The 26,303-nt window shown below is 36.7% G+C and overlaps 2 protein-coding genes across 3 annotated transcripts; one reads left to right on the top strand and one right to left on the bottom strand.

The window, feature by feature from the left end:
- Positions 1–4,942: 4,942 nt before the first annotated feature.
- LOC104595652 (uncharacterized) lies at positions 4,943–18,467 on the top strand. 2 transcript variants are annotated; one of them, XR_734922.3, is made up of 8 exons: positions 4,943–5,461; positions 8,074–11,542; positions 11,636–11,711; positions 11,840–11,937; positions 12,036–12,129; positions 12,233–12,322; positions 13,369–13,545; positions 18,253–18,467. XR_734922.3 is itself a non-coding variant. In XM_010256479.3 (8 exons), exons 1-8 carry the CDS (start codon positions 5,079–5,081, stop codon positions 18,286–18,288), a joined length of 4,395 nt encoding a protein of 1,464 aa, XP_010254781.1. In that variant the 5' UTR covers positions 4,943–5,078; the 3' UTR covers positions 18,289–18,467. The 2 variants fall into 2 exon arrangements, 1 of the variants encoding a protein (XP_010254781.1); XM_010256479.3 differs by having other exon boundaries at positions 12,036–12,101.
- Positions 18,459–26,303, bottom strand: OTC (ornithine carbamoyltransferase). The gene is made up of 5 exons (XM_010256478.3): positions 25,834–26,303; positions 23,434–23,768; positions 19,792–19,923; positions 19,378–19,653; positions 18,459–18,863 (listed from the first exon to the last, which is right to left on the bottom strand). Exons 1-5 carry the CDS (start codon positions 26,057–26,059, stop codon positions 18,681–18,683), a joined length of 1,152 nt encoding a protein of 383 aa, XP_010254780.1. The 5' UTR covers positions 26,060–26,303; the 3' UTR covers positions 18,459–18,680.

Genomic DNA, 26,303 nt, shown 5'->3' with positions numbered 1-26,303 from the left:
ATACATAAGATTGATACATAATTACTTACAAAAGAAATAATTTCTGATCAGTACCTTGTACTTTGGCTCGAGTGGCAATTTGGTCCCTGAACTTTAAAATGTGACAATCCAGTATTTGAACTTTTAAAATGTGACAATCTAGTACCTACCGCTAACTAGTCCGTTAATCATCTGTTAAGTGACATTTGAAAAGTCAAAAGTGCCTTTCGAATGCCATCTAATTCTCTTTATCAACTGCCCAAACGTTGACAAAAAAACTAAATAGTCCCAAATCCTAGCCTCTTCTATTAAAAAATGCCGGTGATTGTTTAGAAGAATCTAGAATTTGGGACTGCTCATTATATTGTCAATGTTTGGATGGTTGATAAAGAGAATTAAATGGCATTCTTAGGGCATTTTTAACTTTTCAAATGTCACTTAAACGACTAATTAATGAACTGGTTAAAGGCAAGTACTGGGTTGTCACATTTTGAAAGTTCGGGTGCTGGATTGTCACATTTTGAAAGTTTGGGTATTGAATTGTCGCATTTTAAAGTTCGTGGACCAAATTTTCACTCAAGCCAAAGTACAAGGTACTAATCAAGAATTTTCCCTTTACAAAATTGTTCATTCTCCTCTGTCTTTGTTTGTACATTATCATGGTACCAGAGCTACAACATTTTGGTCATGTCTTTGTTTTCATTCATTATATTCACTAGTGAAACCTCAATTGCCAACTTGTTTCACTATCACCTTCCAGGGACCAGTTACTTATCTCATCATGGCAGTTGGTGAGATTCGGTCTAAGGTTTCCAGACCTTTTGAAACGGTGCTGAATGGTTCAAACTATGTTGCTTGGTCTCAAGCTATGATTAGCTTGGTCTTGTTGTGTCGGCCTAGCCTGCGAACCTGAAACCCTAAGCCTGTCATGGACCATACAATCGTGCCATGCCTGACACGACCCGTGAACCATCGTGTAGGGCTGACTGAAAATTGTGATAGGCTACAAGTGGCACAACTCGATTTACACCTCTAACAAAATAGAAGGGCAGAATGTATACTGTTCGTGCACTTCTTATTTCTACCTCGTGTCTTGAACAGTTTTGGGGAGAAACTGCACTTACTGCTATTTATATCATTAATCACAATCTCTCTCCAATAATTGAAAATCAGTTTCCTTATGAGTGGTTCCTTAGTACTCCTCCTAACTATAATTTGCTTTGAGTTTTTGGCTGTGTTTGTTTTGTTCAACTTCAATCTCATGAGCGTAGCAAAGTTGGACCTTGTTCTCGATTATGTTGTTTCCTGGGTTATGGGATTGAGCCCAAAGGCTATCGGTGTTGGGATCCAATTTCTCAAAGACTCTAAATATCTCGTCATGTTGTTTTTGGGAACATAAAATGTTTTCAACCATTGTCACATTCTTTGTTCCTTCAACCCCTTCTTTCTCCACTAATCCTTTTATTGAGTTATTTTCTGACGATGCTTATGCAAGAGTCTCTAGTGAGCTCAGTCTAATGCCCACTGTTACAACTTTTCCTAATAACACTGTTCCATTTGCTAATCATACACCCCCTGTTTCTATTCACAAACTTCTTTTGATGTTGTTTCTCTACGTCACTATACAAGGGTAAGCAAACTTCCTAGTCATCTCTGTGATTATCATTGTTCTTTTGCCATTAGTTCTCTTTATGAACCTCGTACCTTTCGCGAGGCCAATTTTGCTCCTCTTTGGCATCAAGAAATGGCAGACGAAATACAAGCCTTGGAAAAAACAAGTACTTGGAATCTTGTTGATTTACCTCTTGAAGAATTAATAGTGCGTTGTAAATGGGTCTATAAAATTAAGACCCACTTTAATGGCTCATTTGAGCATTATAAAGCACAACTTGTAGCTAAAGGATTCACTCAAGAGTATGGCATTGATTATGATGAGATGTTTTCCCCTGTTGCTTGACTTACTTATGTGAGGAGTTTAATTGCATTTGTTGTAGCATGCCAATGAAAATTATTTCAAATGGACGTAAAAAATGCATTTTTTAATGGTGACCTTACATAAGAGGTATATATGCAACCCCCACTTGGTTATTCTCACCCACCTAATAAAGTGTGTTGCCTTCGTTGTGCTTTGTATGGTCTCAAGCAGGCTCCTCGTGCATGGTTATCAAAATTTAGTACTAGTATGTCTCGGTTTGGCTTTACCTCCAATTCTTATGATTCAACTCATTACTGAACGACATGCTCCTTACTAGAGATGATATTTTGGCATTTATGAACTTAAAATGCACTTTAGTCAAGAATTTGAAATGAAATATTCAGGTCTACTTAATTATTTTTTAGGCCTTGAAGTTAACTAGACTTGATAGGTATTACTTATCTCAAGCCAAGTATGCATTTGATCTCATTTCTCGAGTTGGATTAACAGATAATAAGACCACTTTTGCGTTACTGGAGACTAATGCCAAACTAACCCTTACAGATGGCACTCCTCTTTTAGATCCCATACTCTACAAGCAACTTGTTGGAAGTTTTGTATATCTTACTGTCACTCGCCTAAACATTGCTCATGCAGTTCATATTGTCAATCAGTTTATGACAACCCCTTGTTCTAGTCATTATGCTGCGGTCCTTTATATTCTCCGTTATATCAGGGGTACTCTTTTTTATAGAATACACTTTGCTACTAATTCTTCTTTACAATTGAGTGCTTACTCAGATGCCGATTGGGTTGGCAATCCCACTAATAGATGTTCAACAACTAGTTATTGTTTTCTTTTGGATAATTATCCTACTTCCTAGCGTGGTAAGAAACAAATTGTCGTTTCTCGATTCAGCACTGAATTTGAATGTAGAGCAGTTGTAGACAACACTGCTGAACTTATTTAGCTTTGATGTTTATTAGAAGATACAGGAGTCAAACATCAAGGCCTGACTTTACTTTATTGTGACAATTATAGTGCAACATAATGATGTCTTTCATGAGTACACTAAACACATTGAAACAGATTATCAATTCATTAGACAACATATTCACAATGGCATTGCACTTCTATAGGCCAGATTGCAAACACCTTCACTAAAGCTCACTCACTAGGGCATTTTCTAAATTTACTTCCAAACTCAATATATGTTTTACTGCACCACCTTGAGTTTGAGGTAATCACAGATTTGATTTAGTCTCCTTTTACAATTTCCTTTTTTTTTTACAACCCAGTTGTAAGGCATATATAATATACCTTACAAGATTAATACACAATTATTTACAAAATTATTCATTCTCCTCTCTATTTGTTTGTCCATTATCAAAGACTGTTTGGTAATCATCGTTAAAACTGAGGCTTCCCTATTTTTTTCTTTTTGGTTATTCGGTGCATTACTTTTTTTGTTTTTCATGTTTCAAACTTCCATGTCCATGAACCGAAAGATGCCGAAGACCGCCATAATTAGCTTCATAGGAACTTTAAAACAGCACATCTAAAAAGGTGTTTGAGGAGATTTTGGCATAGTGTGCCGTACACCAAATGGTATCTCGCCTTGTGAGAAAATGAAGATGTGTTTTTTGTTTTGAAAAGTGTCATTTTCTTTTATCGTGGTTCGTGGAGAGGGAGAATCAGAAGTAGAATTATTTTTCTTGATGAAATTGAAAGTGTTTACACTTTATCTTGAAAGGATGATACATATTCAAAAAAACAAAGTGTTTTTGTTTGATGTTGGTGTGGCTTATTTAGAGACATTAATGTTAGATCTTATCCCCTTCCCACTTCCTAAGTGGCATGCATAGGTTAAATGTCTCCGAGTCTCTCTTATTTTAGATAAGTAGTGGCCCATGCCCTAATTGTTATAAATATGCTGCTATCAATAATGGGAGATTATTAATCAGTAGGGTTTTGAGCAACAAGTCTGTCCATGATTCAACTCGTAATATGGGCCGATCATTATATATATAGAGGATCTGGATCTTTGGATTTTTGTTTTGTATTCGTAGATGCTCTCAGTATCGTATTGCCTGCCCGCCAGACGCCAGTCCTTCTCGAGGTCCTTATTGTTGAAATGGGCCGCTGGCCGCTGGCCGCTGGCCGGGCAACCAATGATCCATCAAATACCCATAAATGCATTTACCAAAAATTGAAAAATAAATGGTTCACACCCTCACCATCCAATTTCCAAACACAGGGTAGTATTATCTTTTGATTATACAGGGTGGTATTATAAATGGTTCACGTGCCCACATCACCAACTTTTTCTTTTTTTTTTTTTAATTATACAGTTTATTTCATGATTCAGCTTCTAAGTTGTGAGAAGCAACCAAAAAAAGGCTATCGTTGTCATTTTGATAAATCTCAACTCAGTTAAGACCTAAGGAGGAAGGTGTGCCCAGATCAATTTGTTAATATCCATGGTTTAGATGTATCTTAGTAAAATAAATTAAGATTGATCGAAACTTAAGCCTTAGCATTCTCTTTAGAAAAAAAAAAAAAGAAGGAAAAACAAAATAAAAGCCTTTAAATTGTTTGCCCAACCAAAAAAAAAAAAAAGAAAGGAAAGTTTAACATATAGTCAAAGAACGTTTCTGTTGTTAGCACTTGACAAAGGAGTTTTAGTTGTTGGTCAATTAAAAAAAAAAAAGAAAAAGATTGTATTGGGGGGCCATTGCCCATTGGGACGTTTGGACCGTTTGGTGCGAAGCAAGCGCCAAGCGGGAAATAGGTTATCTTCCCAACCCATAAGGCGAAGGCCATAATAATCATGTCACCGGCTTCACTGGTCATCCATTTCCATCCTTCTCATCAACTAAACAGCCGATCTGCTTGATGTATCGTCGGCAAAAGATTGTCGATTATCATAAAAGCTGGAACACTACACCCAATACACTGTTGACTGTTGTACAGCAAGACAAGCACATTCATCTTTGCTTTGCATTTTTTATGAGTGAAAATAGACAAAAAAGACAAACTCCTCTTTCGTCCTTCTCTTTTCTCCTTTTCCGCTCCTCACTCCTCACTCTGCACACCTGAAACTCTATTTTTTCTTTCGCTTTTCTCTCTCGAGCAAGGGAGCAGAAGAGAAAAGAAAAGCGAAAAGCCTAGAGGCTCCATTCCATGGAGGATTCCTCACATTCTCATTCCCTGCACGGAAGTCAAGCCTCTGCAACTCTCGCGAAGAAAGTCTCTAATGGAAATGGCTTCACTTCTACAACTGTCTACAATGACGTCTTCGGTGGTCCTCCCAAGTTTGGAGTTCCAACCTTCTCGTCTCGGATAGAAGACTACAATGAGGTTTTCCGCAACTTTCGCACTTCTCGTGGTTCTTCGATTCCAATTCTAGATCTCCCGGTTGTCAACGGGGCCGATGTCTCCTTTGATGTTCCAGTCTCAAAGTTTGATTATGCGGAGATTTTTGGCGGTTTCGATGTTGTAGATTTTGCTGATTCTTACGAGGAACTGTTTGCGGAGCCAAAAGAAGCGGCTTCTGACGAGGCCTGGTACGTTGTTTTCTCCGTTAGAAGCTGTCTGACTTTGCTTCATTTTCCTTTTTTTCTGCTTTGAAGAAGAATGTTTTCCAATGCTAGGGGATGGTGTTAGACCTTTTTGCTGTTATTTCATTTGTTGCTCGAGTTATTCTCAGCGGTTGGAATTTCAACTTCAACCGACTTTCGTGAAGAACAATATGAGTACCTGGTATTCTCAGTTTGAGTGAGTCATATGTTTGGCTTTTAAACGAGTTAATCAATTGACATGGGCGTTGGTGGGACCATAGCTAACCCAGTCATCACGAAAGGTTTGATGATAGGATAGTGTATGAGACCAAATTAGTGAAGGAAAACTATTGAGGAAATTTTGCTTTTTGAATGTTTATTAGTAAGTGCCCGTGTAATGCAACACGACGTCAACGGTGATCAAGTAGGAAGACATTTTTCTTTTTCTTTTTCTTTTTTGCTGTTTTCCCCCTTTTGGATCTAATCTGACTCATTGAAACTGCTCTGCTCCAGCATAATCAACCCGAAAGAGGGAAATGCTGAAAGTCTGAAACTGTTACAATTTATCTATATTTGTTATTTTAACATTGTGGGTGATGATTTCCCTTTTAAATTCGTGATTCGTGCATAAGAAAAATCTAAGAGGTAAAGTATACAGTGCGCATTACTGATAAAAATGTATAAAATGCACATTTGAGATACTAAATAGTAAAATTGTCATTTCTGTTCATATTAATGCAAGTTATTGGCTTATCAAGCTCTTGTCATGGATTGGTGCATCCTTGTAGTATTGTGGGCTGAATTTTCATTCATGGTTCTGAAATGAACCATCATCAGATTTGTGATATCACACATACAGTGTTAGACGAGATGATATCCAGCCAGAGCTGGATTATTGTTTACATCTAAAAACTCCCGCTTAACCCCACAGCCTCAAAAATCCAGATGCAGTCCCGAATTAACAAATATAATAAAATGGTACTTAGAATTGTCAAACAAGAAGTATCAAAATGCTTGTACAAATTGGAAGTATAACACCACTTATGTTCACTGAAAGTTCAAAAGCACAATGTCTTGAAGAATTGTATTTTTAATTTTGTAATAAAAGCACCATGAGCCTAATATCCAGTGAATCATTCTACTTGTTAATGTTAACTTCCATATGCAATCCTTGGGATTTATAAACCCTCACCACTTAAATATGTAGTTTTTGTTTATTATTGTTTAGAACCATGCTATCAAGGAGCTGATTTGGTTTCTTTAACCCTGCTACAGACATGGTAGGGCCTATGAAAACCACTGTTTTGCAGCATTCCTTCTCATGCCCCCAGGTGTCTGTAGTGCTTTGTGAGAACAGTTGGAACTGTGTGCTAGAATTTCACCTTCTTTTTTTGAGGAAAGATAATAGAATTTTATTATTGAAAGGAGGAAATACATGAGGAGAGGTACACAGAAAAAGCAAACCAAATAGCAAAAGGCTACAGAGGCAAAGATCTATCACTATATAAACAACTCAAGTGAGCACCAGATTTAGCTAGCCCATCTGCAGTTGTGTTTTGATTCCTAGGGATCCATTGCAGATTAAGAAACACAGAACTCAGACTCTCTAGCTTCAGTGAGGTAATGTGCTAGCCTTCCAAGGGCCAACCTCCTTATCACCTAGCCACTTGATGTTATTTGTTGAATCTCCTCTAATGGTTAAATGCGAGATACTCAAACTTCTAGCAATGTAAATACCTGTGAGTGCAGCCAAAATTTCAGCCTTTGGTGAGTTGGTAATCCCACTAGTCCACTGAAAACCCAGCAAACATTTCCGTCCCTTCCTCTGATTACTCCTCCAATTCCAGCATCCCCGTATTTCCAGAAGCACTCCCATCAAAATTAAGTGCATCACCCCTTTCCCCTCTCTTGCTAAATACTTGGGGTATGATTAAAGGTTTGGGGAGGAGAAAAAGGAATTTTACAACATTTCTGTGAAGATCAGAAATCAAGATGCCCTTAAAATGCTTGGAAAAGCTAACCCACAGAAAGCACCTTCTTTTGATGCCATTATCATTGTTGTCAAGCAGTTATATATTCACTACTCAGGTACCTTGGTGTTCTCTTCATGTACCCAACTATTAATGGTTTCAGCAGATGTTAAAAAGACCATTAGCTAGTGCTGTCCCCAGCTACCTGAAATCTTGGGAATTGGGAAAGGTGGACATGGTTTAAATGTTAGGAGGTCTTGTAGATGATGCTTTTCAAGCAATAGCTTTTCTGGAATCATCTCTGTTAACAAGATGTGATATTTCTCAAGCCAGGGATTTTTCAATTTTATAATTCTGAGTTAATTCACCTGCCTCTGCTATATTATTCCCAGAAAATAATTAAATAGTGTATTTTTTATCATTTAATAAAGTAGCACTCACCCTCAAAGGCCTTTGTTCTGTATTACTTTAATATTTTTATTTTTGCTACATCTTTCTAAAAATTAATAAATAATGATATCAAGGGAAACTTTTCTTTGCCGCCCCCCCCCCCCCCGTCTTTTCTGGGTTTTGTGTCTTTTATTCTGGATTGAATATTTCATCTTATATTTCATTTTCTCCTTCCTTTCCTGCCTGTTGCTTGCATAGGACACCAGCTGAAACAGGTTCGCTTTCAGAAGGGTCAAATGGAGATATCGCTTGTTCAGAAAAGGACCAACTTTTGTCAAATGCAGCCTCTGACCACTCAGTTAATGGTGTGAAGCAGTGCAATATTTCACATAATAAAGCTAATCAAAGAAATGAAGATGGGACAAATGGGACAACACATGTAAACCAACACCAGGCAGTTCCGGCATTTACATCTGTAGTTGATGAAAGTGCTCATTTGCGAGGGGCTGAAGGTGAGAAACTACCAACACAGGTAACTGATGATATCAGTTTTGATGTGGATCCTAGTGTGGGGATAATGGAAGGACAAAATATCAGGATAACTACATCACATTCCACTACACATTGTACTGCCTCAAAGACCAATTTGAATGATTTCAGAACTCGACAAGGGTCTGGAAGGAATGAATCTAACCCTAAAGAGGTGTTTTTAACCGTCTCTGAAATCAGCCTTAAGACACAACCCTCTCCAGTGCCACCACCTGTAAGGCAACCACCTAAATTGGCTATCAAACAGGGAGATGCTATCGGGTTGATGCCATCCAATGCTAATTCTTCTAAAAATTGTGGTCATGAAGGGGCTGCAGGTAACATTTCACCTCCTTTCTTTGATGTGGAGGTAGATGCTAGTTCAGCAGCTGCAGCCTCTGCGGCTGCTATGAAAGAAGCAATGGAGAAAGCTCAGGCAAGACTAAAAAGTGCAAAAGAATCAATGGAAAGAAAGAGGGATGGTCTTCAAGGACGGATGAAGCTGGGATTGAAAGATGACTTAAAGAATAAGGAAAAAAGAGAGGGTAAAGCTGCTCATGAAGTCCACATATTCAAGGAAGAAAGAACTCATGAGACTTGTGAAAGAGAGGGTACTGGAACTAAAGATATTTCTAGGGAGGAAGGGCAAAAGGCCATGGGTGCCAACCAGGTAGCTCCTGATTTAGAAAAGTGTGGAAAATGTTTAGACTTAGCTAAAGAATCTTTAGAGCAAAATCACATGAAGGGATCAAAGTCAGTTCAACAGTCTAGAAGTCAGGAAGATGGAGCAGGAGAATGGAAAGCAGAGAGACAATTTTATGAACTAATAAAAACAGATAATAAGTTAAGAGTAGCCCCTGAAACAGCTATGGAAGCTCAGGAACGGGAACAAGGTGATAGGAAGTTGAAAACAACCAAGGAACCATGCAGATGGAATGGATATGAGAAGCATCTAAAAGAGGCATATAAGGTTCATGGTCATGAGCAGGAAGAAAGCAATAAGAAACTAAAGCAAACTCTTGAGCGGGAAGAACATGAGAGGAAACTAAAAGAAGCTAATGAGAAGGAAGAAAATGAGAAGAGGCCAAAAGAGGTTTGTGTAATAGAAGAAGATAAGAGGAGATTGAAAGAGGCTTGTGAACAGGTAAAAAATGAAAAGAGACTTAAAGAGACTTTTGAAAGGAAAGAAAATGCGAGGAGATTGAAAGAAACTCATGAGCGAGAAGAAAATGAGAAGGAACTTAAAGAGGCTTTTGAGAGGGAAGAGAAGGAAAAGAGATTGAAAGAGGCTTGTGAAAGGGAAGAACATGAGAGGAAATTAAAAGAGGCTTTGGAGAGGGAAGAAAATGAGAGGAGATTGAAAGAGGCCCATGAGATAGAAGAAAATGAAAAGAGATTGAAAGAAGCTTGTGGGAAGGAACAAAATGAGAGGAGACTGAAAGAAGCCCAGGAGAGGGAAGAAAATGAGAGGATATTGAAAGAGGCTTATGAAAGGAAAGAAAAGGAGAGAAGGTTGAAAGAGGCTTATGAAAGCGAAGAAAATGAAAAGAGATTGAGAGAGGCTCGTGAAAGGGAAGAAAAGGAGAGAAGATTGAAAGATGCTCATGAAAGGGAAGAGAATGAAAGGAGATTACGCGAGGCTCATGAAAGGGAAGAAAATGAAAAGAGATTGAGAGAGACTCTTGAGAGAGAAGAAAATGAAAAGAAATTGAGAGAGGCTCATGTGAGAGAAGAAAACGAAAGGAGAATGAAAGAGGCTTGTGAGAGGGAAGAAAAGGAGAGGGGATTGAAAGAAGCCCATGAAAGGGAAGAAAAGGACAAGAGATCAAAAGAGGCTTATGAGAAAAAAGAACATGAGAGGAAATTAAAAGAGGCGCAAGACAAAGAAGAAAGTGAAAAGAGATTGAAGGAGGTTGGTGAACAGGAAGAAATTGAAAATAGACTAAAGAAAGGTTTTAAAAGAGAAGAAAATGAAAAGAGACAGAGAGAGGCTTGTGACATGGAAGAAACTGAGAAGAATTTAATAGAATGCCATGAGTGGGAAGAAAATGAGAAGAGACCAAGAGAGGGTTGTGAGCAGGAAGAAAATTTAAACAATCAAAAAGTACCTCCTGAGCAAGTAGAAAATGGGAAGAAACTAAAAGCAGGTCAAGAAACTCATGAGCACAAAGAGGAGATAAATTTGAAGGCAACTAATGAGACATGCATACAGAATGATCATGAGAATTTAGAATCAATTCAAGAGACCTGCAAACATGAAATTACTGGGAAATTGAAAGCAGTTCAGGAAGAAGTTATGGAAAACTTTGGCAAAAATGTTGATGGACTTGCAGAGGAGAAGGAATGGAGAGCAGCTAATGTGATGAATGAACAAGATGGAAATATGAGGTTCAAAGGAGCTCACTCAATTGCCCATGAATATGATGCAAATGAAAACAAAATGAAAAATGTGACAGAGACACTTCCGTTAGATGACAATCAGAAGAAATTAGGAGAATCTGATATAGATGGTTGTCAAGATCAGAGTTTCAAAAATAACAAAACTTATCAGGTGGGGTGTGTTCAGGAAAACCTTGAGGGAAAAGTAAGAGTCCCTCAGATAATCCATGAGTGGGAAGAGAAAGGAAGAAATGCTTTGGAAGAGAAAGGAAACATGCCAAAAGTATCTCAGGAGTTCAATACAAGCTACAATGCAGGAAGAAAGAAGAACTATAGTGACACTATTGTGACAGAGGTGAAGGAAAAAGAAGAAATGCAAAGAGAAAAAGATCAGGAAAAGGAGCGACTAAGAAAAATAGAAGAAGAGAGGGAGAGGGAAAGGGAAAGAGAAAAAGACAGGATGGCAGTTGAACGAGCAACCCGTGAAGCTCGTGAAAGGGCATTTGCTGATGCTCGTGAAAGGGCAGAAAGAGCTGCTGTGGAGAGAGCGACAGCTGAAGCTCGACAAAGAGCAATGGCTGAGGCTCGAGAAAGATTAGAGAAGGCTTCTGCAGAAGCTCGGGAGAAGTCACTAGCTGAGAAGGCTTCTATAGAAGCCAAACTTAGGGCAGAACGTGCTGCAGTGGAGAGAGCAACTGCAGAGGCTCGGGAGCGTGCTGTGGAAAAAGCTGCTTTAGAGGCAAGAGAACGTGTAGAAAGATCTTCTGCTGAAAAGTCTTCCACTACTCCTAGGGATGGTGGTTTGAAGCAAAGCACTTCCGTAAGTGTAATTGGTTTTAGTTACACAAAACCCTTTATACTTCTTATTTGAGGTGCATATTCTTTGCTGTTCTAACTAAATGTCCAAATGCAGGACCTACAGAACCCACAGTTTCAAAGCTCAGGTTCCTATGGTGGTTCACGATATCCAAATTCTTCAAATTATTCTGGTATATGATTTTGGAGTAACACTGATTGTTTCTACAGAGCATTGTATCTGTATCATGCCCTGACACTCTTCATTTAGAAATTTAGTTGCACTTCTTACTCTAAACAGTGCTTCTTTTGTATAAATTAGCTTCCTATGCTGCTGAGAAATTACAAGGAGCAGAAGTTGAATCAGCCCAGAGATGTAAAGCTAGGTTACAAAGGCATCAACGAACAGTTGAACGTGTGGTATGTTCCATGCTTGTTAAATTTGGGTGTTTTTTTTTTTTAATTTTTTCCACACCTTAACTTAAAGAAGATAAATCATTCTGTTTTTTCTATTTCAGGCAAAAGCCCTAGCAGAGAAAAATATGCGTGACCTTCTTGCTCATAGAGAGCAAGCAGAGAGACATGTAAATTATTTGCTTATACAATTTAGAGGTTTGCTTGGTTGCATCATTATAGATTCCAAATTGTTGGAGGAATGGTGACTGAATAGGCTTGCATTGTTGTCTGACTGGCCTGGATCTTATTCTGATTACAGAGGCTAGCAGAATCCCTTGATGCTGATGTCAAAAGGTGGTCCAGTGGGAAAGAGGGGAACTTGCGTGCACTGCTTTCAACACTACAATATGTATGCCTCCTGTCTTCAACAAGCATCTAATGATATGTATCATGGTTTTCAAAACCCGACCGGACCGGAGGGTCGGACCGGAAAGGGAACCGGTCAGGTGACCGGTTCCATTTTACTCCAGAACCGTTATTTCACCAAAAACCGTTGATTTGGTCAGCAAACCACTGACCTGGGCGGTCGAACCGTTTGAACCATCCAATGGTTTTGGCCGTTTTGTATTTTTTGTCAGAACAGGCCATCTGTTCCCAGGAACCAGACCCCTGACTGGTTCGGTTTTAAAAACCTTGATATGTATTATGCTATAAATTTCAATTAGCTTATGTACACATACAAGTTTGTAGTTGGAGATAAGGTACATCATCTAATCAGGACCAATCCATTGAACTTTTGAGTGTGTGCATGCACCATATTGATTTAACGGGGCTTTTAATGTATTATGGCTTACAGATCCTACTGACTTAATGTTTTCAACAAACTGAAAAATGCATTTCCCCCATTGATTGCTCATAGCACACTCCCTGTTTTCTTGGGGACTTGATGGTGCAATCATTGGGCTGCATCCAGTAAAAGAAGTAGCTTTTTTTTTAATTAAAGTTCCATTAGTACAGTTTTATGCTACATTCATGATCATGCTCAAGTTATACGTGATGTAACATTTTATTTTAGCTTTAACAATTATGTATAGTTCACATGAGCATGATGTCAAAAACTAAAGTTAAAATGACCCCTTTGTATTAAGAAATTAGATAGCACTGCATTTCTCAAAAGTTTACTGAGATATGAATATTACATTTGCAATTTGTCATTGGTGGTTAGTATATTATGCCACTATTAACAACTTGTTAACTTTCTAAATAGTGAAGAAAGCTTCTTATTTAATCTAATAAAAGCTACTTGCTATTGCTAAAAAAGTTTCTTCTTTATTATTACAACCTTTTGCTGCTGTAATTCACCTTACTGTTCAATGTGGTTTTGATTGAAAAGATGGTAAACTATACATTGCTTTTGTTTTTTTGGTAGTTAATTGGGTTTTTGTTGTTAAGCAGATCCTTGGACCTGATAGTGGTTGGCAGCCAATTCCATTAACAGAAGTTATAACAGCTGCTGCTGTAAAGAAAGCCTACAGGAAAGCCACTCTTTGTGTTCATCCTGACAAACTTCAGCAACGGGGTGCGAGCATTCAACAGAAGTACATATGTGAGAAGGTCTTTGATCTTCTAAAGGTGTGTCTTTCTTCACTAATCCTAATTGCTGTCAAGATTATCAAGGAGTAAAACTTTTTAGGGGAAATTACTTAAATATACCCTGAGGTATCTCAAAAATACTTAAGTATACAATGTGGTTTCTGAAATTACTTAATATGCCCTGTCAGAACATTCTACCATTAAGATCCACAGAACATATTAAAGGACAAAAATACCCTTGGTTATCCTTTAAGTTTCCAGAACATGTTGAAAGCTCAGCTTATTTTCACAAACAAGCTGATTACTATTCCATCTAGACATGAAAACATATAATCAAAGATCACTTGCACCATTGTCCACACATTTTGAAACAAACCAAGAAATAAGTCCAATCTCAAACTATTCAGTTCTTGTATCAACCTAGTTGCAAAGAACATATTAAAGGCATTATATCATACTTGCATTATTTGCTGCTTCTTCTCTGGCTATATGTTTGCATCTGTGGGATAATGATTACCTGACCTGAACATATTCCAGAAGATGAACTTCTGTGGGAAGTATGGATAAATAGAATTTTTCCCGGGTTTATCTCAAGGTTTTATATTGGTTTTTTTTGTTTTAATTTAAAGAAAGCCATTATTAAATTTTGATTGTTCATTCATATTTTGTAGTATATAATATTTATATTTATGGTATTGATTTTTTACTATCTTAATGTATATCCTAAATTTTAGATATCCTTGTGATAAGGAAGATGGCAATATACTTACTGGGTTTCGTGATTCAAATTCAATAATTGGAATTCAAAGAAGTGAAATGAGAAGCTGGCTGCTTCTGATCCGGTTTCATATTCACCTGTTTATAGGATGCACAAGCATCAAAATGGAAACATCAGATAAAAAAGATAAAATATCAAATAGCCTGCAGGTTCCAACACCATGAGTCATGCAATATGTTGTGTCTGAATCCTGTTGTTGTAAGTGTTAGAACCTTCAATCTATCATATATGGAAGCTTTAATTAACTAATTCGAGCTTTATACCTATATCTTTAAAGGATTCGCTCCAAAAAGCTGTCTGCCTTGCTCTCAAATGAAGATTGAGGAAGATCAAGTTCAATCATCTGAAAATCTACTAGAGTTTTAGACATCATTGCCGAGCTAGCTTCTGTTATATGCAGGAGTGATTTTTTGAAGGTTCTTAGAGCAAATTTGGGATTATAAAAGAATTTTCCCAATTCTTTAATACTCACAATGCATGATTATGATTAATTTGTATGATTTTAGGAAGAAACTATGTTGCCAGAAAACATGATACCAGAAGGGTTTTGACCATCAAACCCTGTGAATTTCATAAATAACCACCCGATTGGTTACCACTTTTATGATACTGGTTGATTGGTTACGAGTTTTTTCCCCCTGGTATTATGTCTTTCTAGTATCATAGTCGAACCCTTTCTAGATTTATCCAGAAAAAGATGATTTTTTTTTTCTTATGTTGCAAAAATATCTGCAAGTCTTTTTGGGTAAATTACAAAGACCCTCCTGTACCATGGGCTCAGTGACAATTACCCCATGAGGTTGCATTTGCAACAAAGATCCCCTGAACTTTCACCTTGAAACAAATACCCCTAGCCATTAAGTCAGATGATGGAATGCATTAAATTACCAAAATAACCACATGAACTTTTCTTATTTTCTTTTCCTCACCCTTTTCTCTTAAACCTAATTGACCCAAGAATACCTCCATTATCTCCAAAAGAAACCAGCTAAAATAACAAGAATCACTTCACTGAAATAGAAAAAGAAGTTTCTTTAAATTCACCTTAAAATATAAAATTAGCTTGGGCTTCAAAAAAAAATTATCCTCTCTCTCTCCAATAAACCAAGAAAAACCAAGTGAAACCTTAAATTTATATTTATCAGAAAGAAACCTCTACCATTTCACCTGAATATTGAATCCAGCCAGAAATCTACAAGGATTTATTAGAGCAAATGAGAGGACTTAAATATTATATTTAGAAAACTAATTGAATCATAAATCATTCAAATAAATAAGAAAATGGTAGTTTGGGGATTTAAAATTTTAAACAGCTAAATGAGAATCTTTTTTGAAGTTAATTGACAGAACTATAATGGAGGGGGGTATTTGTTGCAAAGTAAAAGTTCAGGGGGGAAATTGCCACTGACCTCATATTACAGGGGGGTCTTTTGTAATTTACCCTTTTATCATAGCTTTAATTCAAATGTTATGGGTCAGCCGTAGAAATGGTTCCACGGTCCACTCTGTTGAGGGTTAGTGGCATTGGGTTTGGATTAACCTAGAGACTAACCAGACCTGCCTAATATGTGCCCCTGACATAGCTATCTTTTTATTTCATATGATATGATGATTTGGTAATTGTATTGGATAAATGGATATTAAACTACTCAGGCTTGAAAGGTTTTTTTTTTTTTGATCAGCAAAACTCAAGCTTGAAATATTTTCTCGAGTGGTTTGATCATCTGAGTTAACAGCCCAAAATTATAAAATAGAAAAGAAAAATTAAAAAGACGAGAAGTATAAAATAAGAAATGAAACAAGATGACATAAAACATGGGATATCCCCCGTTGTGTAGCCCCGTGAAGAAGGGGAAAAGAAATATTGTCTTGCCTTTTCTCTGACCTTGTTTGATATTTGGGTCTTTCTGAAAGTTCTTTCACATGTTCTCTTTACTGGAATTTGTTCCTCCTAGTCCTTCCCTTTCAACTGTATGTTCAGCGTTTTAAGGAGTGGAATGGACTGCATGGTTAGACGAGGACCGGACCCTTTGTTATGATCTGGTTGTTGAACTCAACTAGATTTGAAACTGGACAGGACTGTTGAATCAGGGCCCGAACTCAATAATCATGCGAACCTCCTGGTTCAATGATTTTTTTTTTTTTGTTTTTTGAAAATAACCTTATTTCTCGTTCCCATTTTTTGGGGCCATTTCATTGAAAATAACCTCCTGGTTCAATGATTTTTTTTTTTTGTTTTTTGAAAATAACCTTATTTCTCGTTCCCATTTTTTGGGGCCATTTCATTGAAAATAACCTCCTGGTTCAATGTATGGTTGGATGCCTGCCCGGCTGCCCCCAACCACTAAGGAGAATATTAGTGATCATGGATATTTGAATTTTAGTGACCATCAAGAGCTCCATTACTGATATTTCAGGTTAGAACTCATTCATTTTGGAGAATTCTAAACTTATTTTTCATTGGAGTGGTTAAAAGTAAAGAGCCATCATGATCTGTCGTCCTCTTTACTAATTTTAAAATCCGATGCCTCTCGAGGGTCAAGACTCAAGAGGCATCAGTTTTTTTTTTTTATTTTTTGGGTGTGGGTGTGGGTGGGGGCTTGGGGTGATGGTTTGCTAGGCCGTATTTTGGGATAGAATGAACGATGGGAAGCTTGAAATTTTAACGACTTTTTAATTTTAAAGTTGTGATTGGAAGCAATGCCTAAAATTGAAATTAATTGTTCTTAACCACCAAACTAGTTTATCTTGTTTAAAGTTCAATTTGATGGCATATATGTATATACATTTCTTTTCAAAATCAATACTTGCATAAAGATATATGATATACAAATAGATATATTATATGGTTGACTATGTTGCTCATGTATGAATCATATGTATGCAGTATGTAGTATGTACCTTGCATGCACGCATGCACAAGGGACTTGGCACTCACTATGTATAATACATTCATGTAGTCTTGTATACGTCTTAGATATAAAATTGACGTTGTGCACTGCAAGTTTTTTGCATTTATGTAAATATTTATACGTTTATCATGCTGTAGATATGAGTCATATGACCCTATACTCATCTCCTCCTGAATATAAAATTGTTAACATACTCACTGAACTGGGAAGAAACATTAATTATGATCCACTTCAACGAGGTTTTCAATCCAAAAGCTAAATGGTTTAGAAAATAGGATGGCAAAGATGGCCAAGGACCAGTGTTGTGCAAACAACTTCATATGGCACACAAAATGAAGTGAAAACAGATGCAAAGAAGTGAAAGAACAGAGAACACAAATTTATGTGATTCAGCTTATAGCCTATGACCACACGGACAAAGGCGCAGAAATCCACCATAAATCAATGATGAAGAATAGAGTTGCGCATTACCTCTCTCACAGACCACTAGTGGCCCAAGTCCTACGCTTCCACCAGAAACCACATGAAATTGTCTTTGGTTTTTTATCTACTTAATTTGGAGCAGGTCATGAAAGTTGTTGCAATAAAGAATTCAAGAAACAAACATTTACAAAACAACCTTAGGGCCTTAAGTGGTGACAATGTGGTGTCATATGTTTATAATCGAGTTGCCTGGACCAATCGGTCTCCCAATAGAAACAATTATCATCTCCAAAGATCACTCTAGTACCTTAACACTTGGTAGATAAAATCATTATATATTTGTTCTGCTGTTTATATGAGGGTCTGTGCATGTGTCACAAAAAAAGATGCTCATGTATCATGTAAATCCTTAAGAGATTTGATGATTTAGGTACCTGTTCTATCTGTTCTTCTAAATTCAAATATGATAATTTCAGGTGGCCATAGGCTTATGTGCACGTGCAATGGTCTATGATTTTTTTATTTTCTTAAATTTTCCATTTCTTTTCCAAAAACTTAGTATATGCATGTTTGTCAAGCAATTATTTTAATTATTTTTAATTATCCTTAATCTGACATTCGGTATTATGGCAGGACGCTTGGAACAAATTCAATTCGGAAGAGCGATAATCGAAGTTGCTAGCAATTGCGAATATCCTGTATAATTTCATGCATCAATGGATAAAATTTAAGTATCTTTAGCTATTCTTTCAGCTATTTGTGTAATTCTGAACGAAAAGCTTAGCTCCAGAAAACTGTTGTAAACAAGCTATTAGATAAAGAAAAAGGGGTGTAGAGCCTTTCTTTCAGTTGAGAATTGAGATCTTTGCCCAAATCCATTTAGTTCGCTAATGCCTTAAAGGGTGAATCAACGTAAAGTCTACATGAAGATAATGCATCGTTAATTGCTACAAAATTTTCGTTTAAAGTTTTAAACTGTAACCCTAAATTGGCATTTTAGTTGTCTGAGTATGGACGGGTCCACTCAATCCAAAGCTGGTGTTTAAGCTGTCAGGAAGTTGTTACAAACCAAGCACATGAAGCATGATAGCGTTCTGTGCATGCATCCGATTTTCAGCCTGTGGGAAGACGATAGAGTTGCGAGCTTCTATTACCCCGTCAGTGACTTCTACGCCCCTTTCTGCTGGTAGACAATGCATGAAATAAGCTTTTGGACCTGCTATCTCCATAAGGGCTTCATCTACCTGCATGGAAATGTCCACAATATTTGAGATTTCCACAATATTACGATACTATAGCTTAGGGTCCTAAAGTGGGTAGTTATGGCATATTGTTTATTGTTACACTATGGTCCATGTGATTTAAGGAAGGTTACACAACCTTACAGGGTCCAGATGTGTAATGTTTAGAAATCCCGCAAAGAGTTACTTTTGTGAAAGCTTTACTAACATGATCATTCAATTCTGGTACAAATTCTCAAAACCAAACCAGTGCTAACTATTAAAAGCGACATACATGCTACATGGTATAATCTCGAAGGAGATTTAAGGCATATCAAAAGTCAAATCTTAAGACGTATTTGGCTCCACTAGTTGAGATCTGGTGCCGTGACATGACAGCAATTATAATGTGAAATGCATATTCCAGTAATATTCTGGGGAAGAAGCATTACTGTGCTTGCACAATCATGTGCTTGCAGACATGCTTGACACCTACGCTGGTAACAAAAATAATATGAGATCATTGTAGTCAAATTACCTGGAATCCCTGAAAGGCTTGACGACGATATGCAGCTTCTTCCTTTTGACCCATGCTGGCCCAAACATCTGAGTAGACAACATCAGCTCCTCTAACGGCTTCCCTTGGATCATTGGTTATCTCAATTTTGCTAATTCCAGCACTTCGGGCCTTATCAACAGTCTTTTGATCGGGTTCAAAGCCTTTTGGGCAGGCACAGACAAAGTGGAAAGGAATCACTGATGCCATCAATAGCCATGAATGTACAATGTTGTTTCCATCTCCAACATAGACAACCTGGAAATTGCATTGTGAGAATTCAAGTTAGGAAGAATCATGACAACCAAATCTACGGTTAGGAGATGACAAATGACTCCAGAAAGCACACGGGTTGTTCGCAGAAATTGAGTTTTAACTAAACAGAAAATGGCCAACCTTGGTTCCCTCCAGCTGACCAATATGTTCAATTATTGTGAGTGCATCAGCCATAATTTGGCATGGGTGATTATAATCTGTCAGGCCATTAATGACAGGCACAGTAGCATATTTAGCCAGGTCGAGGATGTCCTGGAACACAGATAACAACATAAGAAACTTGAACCGCAAACATAAGCAAGTTCTTTTTTAAGGAGAAAACTGTGGGAAATAGAGCACGATATAGGGAAGTATAAGTTCATGTTTGAATGATGAGAGTTTTCTTTTTTTCATTTTTAATGATTTTTTTGGGGAGTTCATGTTTGGTGCTAATCTAGTAATTCAATGATCAGGTATCATATTGCCAACATATTCAATTATAAAGCAAATAAATGTCTGATAAAGTTGGATTGAAATGAAACAAGAATATTATTTTTAAAAGTTCTGTTACAAAATAAAGTATTTTTTGCACCTGTTACAAAATAAATATTTTTTACACAGTCAATCTAGTAATTGAAAGGGAACTAATTTCAGCATATTCCTTTTTTGATAAACCCCTAGCAACATGATAAAAGACACATTCTAAATAACAATAAAAATGAGTACAAATTACAAGAACCCATGCTATACTTTGGGGGTGTGACACTTATCCCCACTATACCATTTTTCGGGACTCAGCCCCTTGTACTTCCATATCAGCCCTTTCTGATATCATTCTGTTAGAGAAGTTATGGTATTAGTATATACCCATGTGCACTGTCATATTTTTAAATCTAATAGAGAAATTTCTGGTCATATTTTTAACTTAACATCTAAGATCAGTCAACTAATCTTGAAAATCCAAGCAGTGTGCAATGGTTTCAAGTAATCTAGGCCATTAGAGTTGTATAATAAATGATGTACCAAATTAATCCAAAGATCTGGGCCATCAAAGTGATTTCTTGAAATCAATACATTAATCTCAACCAACCAAACGGTGTACTAAGATTCAATTAATTTAGGCATAAAAAATGTAACAATTCAGCAGTTCAGCACAAAAATCTACGCTATGAAAATAGACTCTGAAGAGCACGGAATTCATCTTAGCCATTCAAACAATGTACCAAAATATTAACTAAGCCATTCAGGAAAAGCAACAAATTTTCTAAAAAATCTAAGACAAATAAAGTAATATACCAAACAACACCTAAAAGTTGAGTCATGAAAATGGCATAACAAGATCAATCAACTAATTCCAACCATCCAAATGATTATCCAGATTTCATCTAATCCAATCCATTCAAATGATGTATCCAATCAACCCAAAGATCTAAGCCAATAAAGTGGTCTCTTAAGATCAATGAATTAATGTTAACCATCCAAGTGGTACCAAGATTTCAACCAATCTAGCCCATATAAATAATGTATCAAATCATCCCAATCAAGGCCATCAAAGTGGTCTCCTGGAACAATGCAATAATCTCATCCATCCAAGTGATGTACGTAATTAAACCAAATTGTTGGAGTGGTATACAAAGATAAATTAATGGATCTGAGACATCTAAGTGATGCTGAAGTTTTCATACAGTAAACTATATAAATCCTTGCCATTTACAACATTAAGAGTTATATGCACCAAAGTTAGGGGTGCAACTCGGCTTGGCCCAACTTAACAGTTTACACTGTTTCGGGCTCAGACTTTGGGTTGGGCCCATTGAAATTTTGACAAAATTCCAACCCTATCCCACTAAAGTTGCACCCCTACCCAAAGTACAGGGGTTCCTGTAATTTACCCTAAAAACTGATACAAAGGGGGTGGTTTTATTCTATTAAAAAATGCCCATTACTTACTCAAATCATCCATTTGATGGCACTAAAGGGGCGTTCTTTTTTTGGATTTTGAAAGGGGGGAAAGTTGGTCAATGGGATTTTGGTTCCCATTGACCAAGAATCCCATGTTCTTTTTTAAGATTTATGTGGGGATCAGGGAAAGTTTATTTTCCTGGGTATCACTTACCCGGGTAAGTGATACCCATCTCCTAGGTGGGTAAATAACTTTCCCACCTAGGGGAAAAATTGCCAATACTTGAATGGGACAAAAATGCCCTTTTGATAATGGATTTTTATGGCTAAAATGGTCATTGCCTTATTTACATGAGAAATAAAAGAACATGAGTAAATGCACTTACCCGGGTAAGTGTTTCCCAGGAAAAACTTACCCAGATAACTGCATTTACCCGGGTAAGTAACTTACCGAAAAGCGAATGAGGCCTAAGTGATAGTAATATAATAAAGAGCATATAAACCAATAATACACAAGGAAATCCACATATCGGTTTCCTAGATAACATGTAAAATAAGGGCACCCATCCTTTAGTACTCAATGATGCCCTAAAGGCAGAAAGTGCAGGGACATCTCAACATATGAATACATTTACTCTGTCATAGAAAAGATGCACAAGCAGTATGTTCATATGCTTTCATCACATAGGAATATGGTGCTGTATGGGAAATCTAGGAAGATATTATGAAAGATGATATTTCATGTGATCAAAAGATGATACTGCATGTAGTTCTCCACATGCCACTATAATCAACTAATAATGATGATATCAAGTGGAATTTCATCAGATGTTATGGATGAAGTTTTGGCAGGTGCTATCTTGAGAATACCAGCCATCTGTTGCAAGAAGCATTGGATGAACAGAAAGGTAATTACCTTTGAATATGTAATTCTATAAAAGGCTATTAAATTTCTCCATGGGATGGGGCTCATGGAAGAGTTTTATTTCCCCAAGGTAATAGAGGACTTGAGGAATGAAATAAAACTGGGGAACAGGACACAAAAATGAACATTTGAAGACTAACCATATAATTAGGGACGTTTTTGCCCTAGATTTCATGGCAAACCATGTATGTTGCCAATATCGATCTCATTGTAAACTTGTATTTCTTGATTTTCTCTTATGTCCTTTCTAAATAGTGCAATCACTCATCTTACTAATGAACTTTAACAAGTATATTTTTACTTTTCATATCTTACAATATATTCTTGCTTTATATTAATAACATAAGAATTTCTGGGAAATATAACAAATTAAACATAGAAAAACGAATTAATCCAAGCAACATAAACAATTAAATGATTTCTAATTAATTGCATTGAACTGTTGATAAAGAAAATGAATACATTGAACTTATCAAATATTATGAATTTGCAACTTGAAAATGAATAATTGATTTCTAATTAATTGCATTGAACTCTTGATTTCTCTTATGTCCAAACAGGGAAATAAGAGACTCCTTTGGATTTTAACGAGTCCATGTAATATACTGATACTCATGGCCTTGTTTGCAACTTGAAAGATAATTTGTACTATTGACATTGAACCCCAAAAAAAAAAGATGAGAATCCTAAACAATGTTGTGGTAATTAAAACAAGAGATTTTACTATGGCTATTCCTCAGATTACTGAAAGATTAATCTTTTCAAAATATTTGAACATGAGAAATCATTTCTTACTGTAATACACTGAAAGGCACTGGAAGGGTCTATGACACAATGAATCCACTATTTGAGACTTTTGAGTCAATTAGATTAAAGGGAAAAAAAAAAGAAAATGATGCTGATGATGATTGCTACACTCTTGGGAGCAATGGAAACAACAAGACTCACTGTCATACCTGATGAGCAAAAACACGTGCCATTATGATGTCATTATAGCCAGAGAGAACACGAGCAACATCACGTGTTTCCTCCCGCTTGCCCATTTGAATGTCATCTGGACCCAAATATATGGCATGCCCACCTAGCGAAAAGAACCCAGTCTCAAATGAAACCCGAGTCCTCATGGATGGCTTTGTGAAGATCATTGCCATTGTCTTCCCTTTAAATGGAAGAAATGTCCTTTCCCCTGATTTTAGCAGAGCTTTTACCTCAACGGCACGATCAAGGATCTTCAGAATAGTGGTTTTGTCAAAATCACTAATATGCAGAAAGTCCTTCATATTTTCTTTCGCTGAAATGAAAACAGAAGAGCATCAAAGCCAAATCTACTCAATCATTTGCTAATGCAGTTTTTATAAGGCTCCTAGTATGGAACAAGTAGCATTTACAGTTCAAATGACCAATATTTATTAATACCAATAGAGCTCAAACAATAGCCAAATATAGACACTTCTAATTGAGGAAACTAAAATATACTCATCAGGGATTGTATAATAAAAGATTTAGTGTACATTCGGAGCCATAGGGATCCAAGCTTGGGGCATACATTTAGGTTCAGTTTGGAAGGAGTACAAATACAACTATGCAGAGCCTTTAGTGTACATGCAAAGCCTTCTATTTTTTATGTATTTGTACCATACATATTTGTATTTGTACACCTTCCAAACTGAGCCTTAAATACAGTTATGCTACAATGATATAAATGGATGTCTAGAATCATCCAATAATAGCAAATAAAATGCCATTTGCATGCATGATATTTCTGGTCCAGTCTAGGAGAACCAAACAAATTATCATGTGTATATTCAAGATTTTGATCTAATGGCTTTTCTTCTTGGTTATTAATCACATCTTTGTGGAAATCTCAAAAGAAAAATAGAATGATTGAGAAATTATTGAACCCATGGTGCTGAGGTGATTTTGGTCAAGGATACTTTCCAGCAATCAGGATGAAAAGATGCTCTATTTGAGAGTGCTACATGTGAAAAAACAAAGAAAACACTAAGCTAAGCTGCATTAGCTTTCTGTCTATCAAAAAGATGCAATCTTGTTCATCACTATATCTAGCTTCTATATATTGCTTGTGCCTTCTTCATTCCTGACATTAAGATAGCATTTTTCTCATTAAACGAAAAAAAAAAAATCATTCAACTTCATTAATTCCAAATGGAATTGAGCACTTTCACTTTTCAACAGTAAAAATAAAAGAAGCCAATTATTGCTGGTACTTTTTGAACTTCACAGGTCAGATTTGTTTTATATTTATCATTCTATACTAACGAGGAAATACAGAATCAAGATGCGTTTTTAGTGAAAAACATGGAATTAGACCATACCTGACTCCTAACCAACACACAACGTATTTCAGCAGACAAAGATTTATTAGTTATTACTTAATTCAATTGCGAAACTACATTGTCCAAAGTACCAACTACTAAGTACTAATAAATTTGGAACTTAGATTGGGGATTTTTTTTTTGTTAGTTTTTTATATTCCACTGCATTTGTTTTACTACATTTACACTTAAAAGAAAGGTATTAGAAATGATCCCGAGAGTGGAAATGTTGCAAAGTAATTCTCAAATTTTGAAATAATTAGCAATAAGGTCTAGCATCGGATACACTTGCAGTCTCAACAAAACATCCTCTATAAACGGGATTTCATGAAGACCACCTTTCAGTGGGATCTTAGACCATCAAAGTTCAAATAGCACATTTCATGCCTTTTAAGATAAATAAAAGGTTAAGTATGAATCTATAAAGCAAGACGAGCCAAGCTACATCGCGTACCTCAGAACGCCAACAAGGTGGCATATCTTCACATCACAATAACTTGGATATTTAATAGAAAGTCACTTATCCCAGGCAGATTTGACCTTCCACTAAAGAGTGGGAGATTCACACTCCAACTTACGAACCAAAAATGTATAGATACCGTAGAATTTCGAACATCATGTCTATTGTCTAATGTCTGGTCGTTTACGTTTCCATCTGATATTATATCTTAAAGTATACTTATAAATGGTAGATTATAAACCCCTAATAGTTAAAGATCAGAACACTTTCAATTCAAATGGCAGAAGTTGAAGTTGAAACTTACAGAGAGAAATGCAGAGACAATTCAATAGCACTGCATTTTCTTCATATTTTTAATCTATCGAAGAAGACAACCTTATTGGATATAGCTTCAAAACATCGAGTTAACAAAACACAACATCTCAACTTGATTTGTCTCAAAGAACAGATTTTGAACAAATGATACTAAAATGCAAGTGCAGTAACAAATAGTAGAAAAAAAAAAAAAAAGAGAACTTAAAACCGAGAAGACGGAGATAGTTCTATAGAATACAACCGACCTTTTCCATTAACGGCAGATGAAACAGAAGGTGCAGCAGATGAGCTCTGGCAGGAAATGCGGCGACGGAGAGACGGAAATACGGCATGAGAGGAGATAGATATGTCGGAGAATCTTCCGTGAGAGAGTAGGGGCCGGCGAAGAAGTTGTCGGGAGAGAGGGGAAAGAGAGGAGGAGAAAGACGCGGTGTCCGATCGAACTGAACAGTTGAAAGAGATCGCCGCCATCACTGCTGGTTGGTATATCGACACCAAATTACCAATCTTTCTTCCTTTTCCTTCTGATGGCTTGGCTTGTGATGCTTATGTATAGGGTAGGACCGTAGGAGTTCAAATGAAAATGATCCCGTGAAAATATGAACCAACGGCGAGGTATGCACCCTCCGTATCAAAACCAATTTTTTACGATTAGATCGTTGAGATCAATACCTGGTTTCGGGTCCATCACAATCGTTGTTCATTTTCGATGCTT

The sequence above is a fragment of the Nelumbo nucifera genome, chromosome 5 (assembly GCF_055504915.1).
Source record: "Nelumbo nucifera cultivar China Antique chromosome 5, China Antique-T2T, whole genome shotgun sequence".
In the NCBI taxonomy this organism is placed as follows: Eukaryota; Viridiplantae; Streptophyta; class Magnoliopsida; order Proteales; family Nelumbonaceae; genus Nelumbo; species Nelumbo nucifera.
This window is presented reverse-complemented; position numbering and strand designations above follow the sequence as displayed.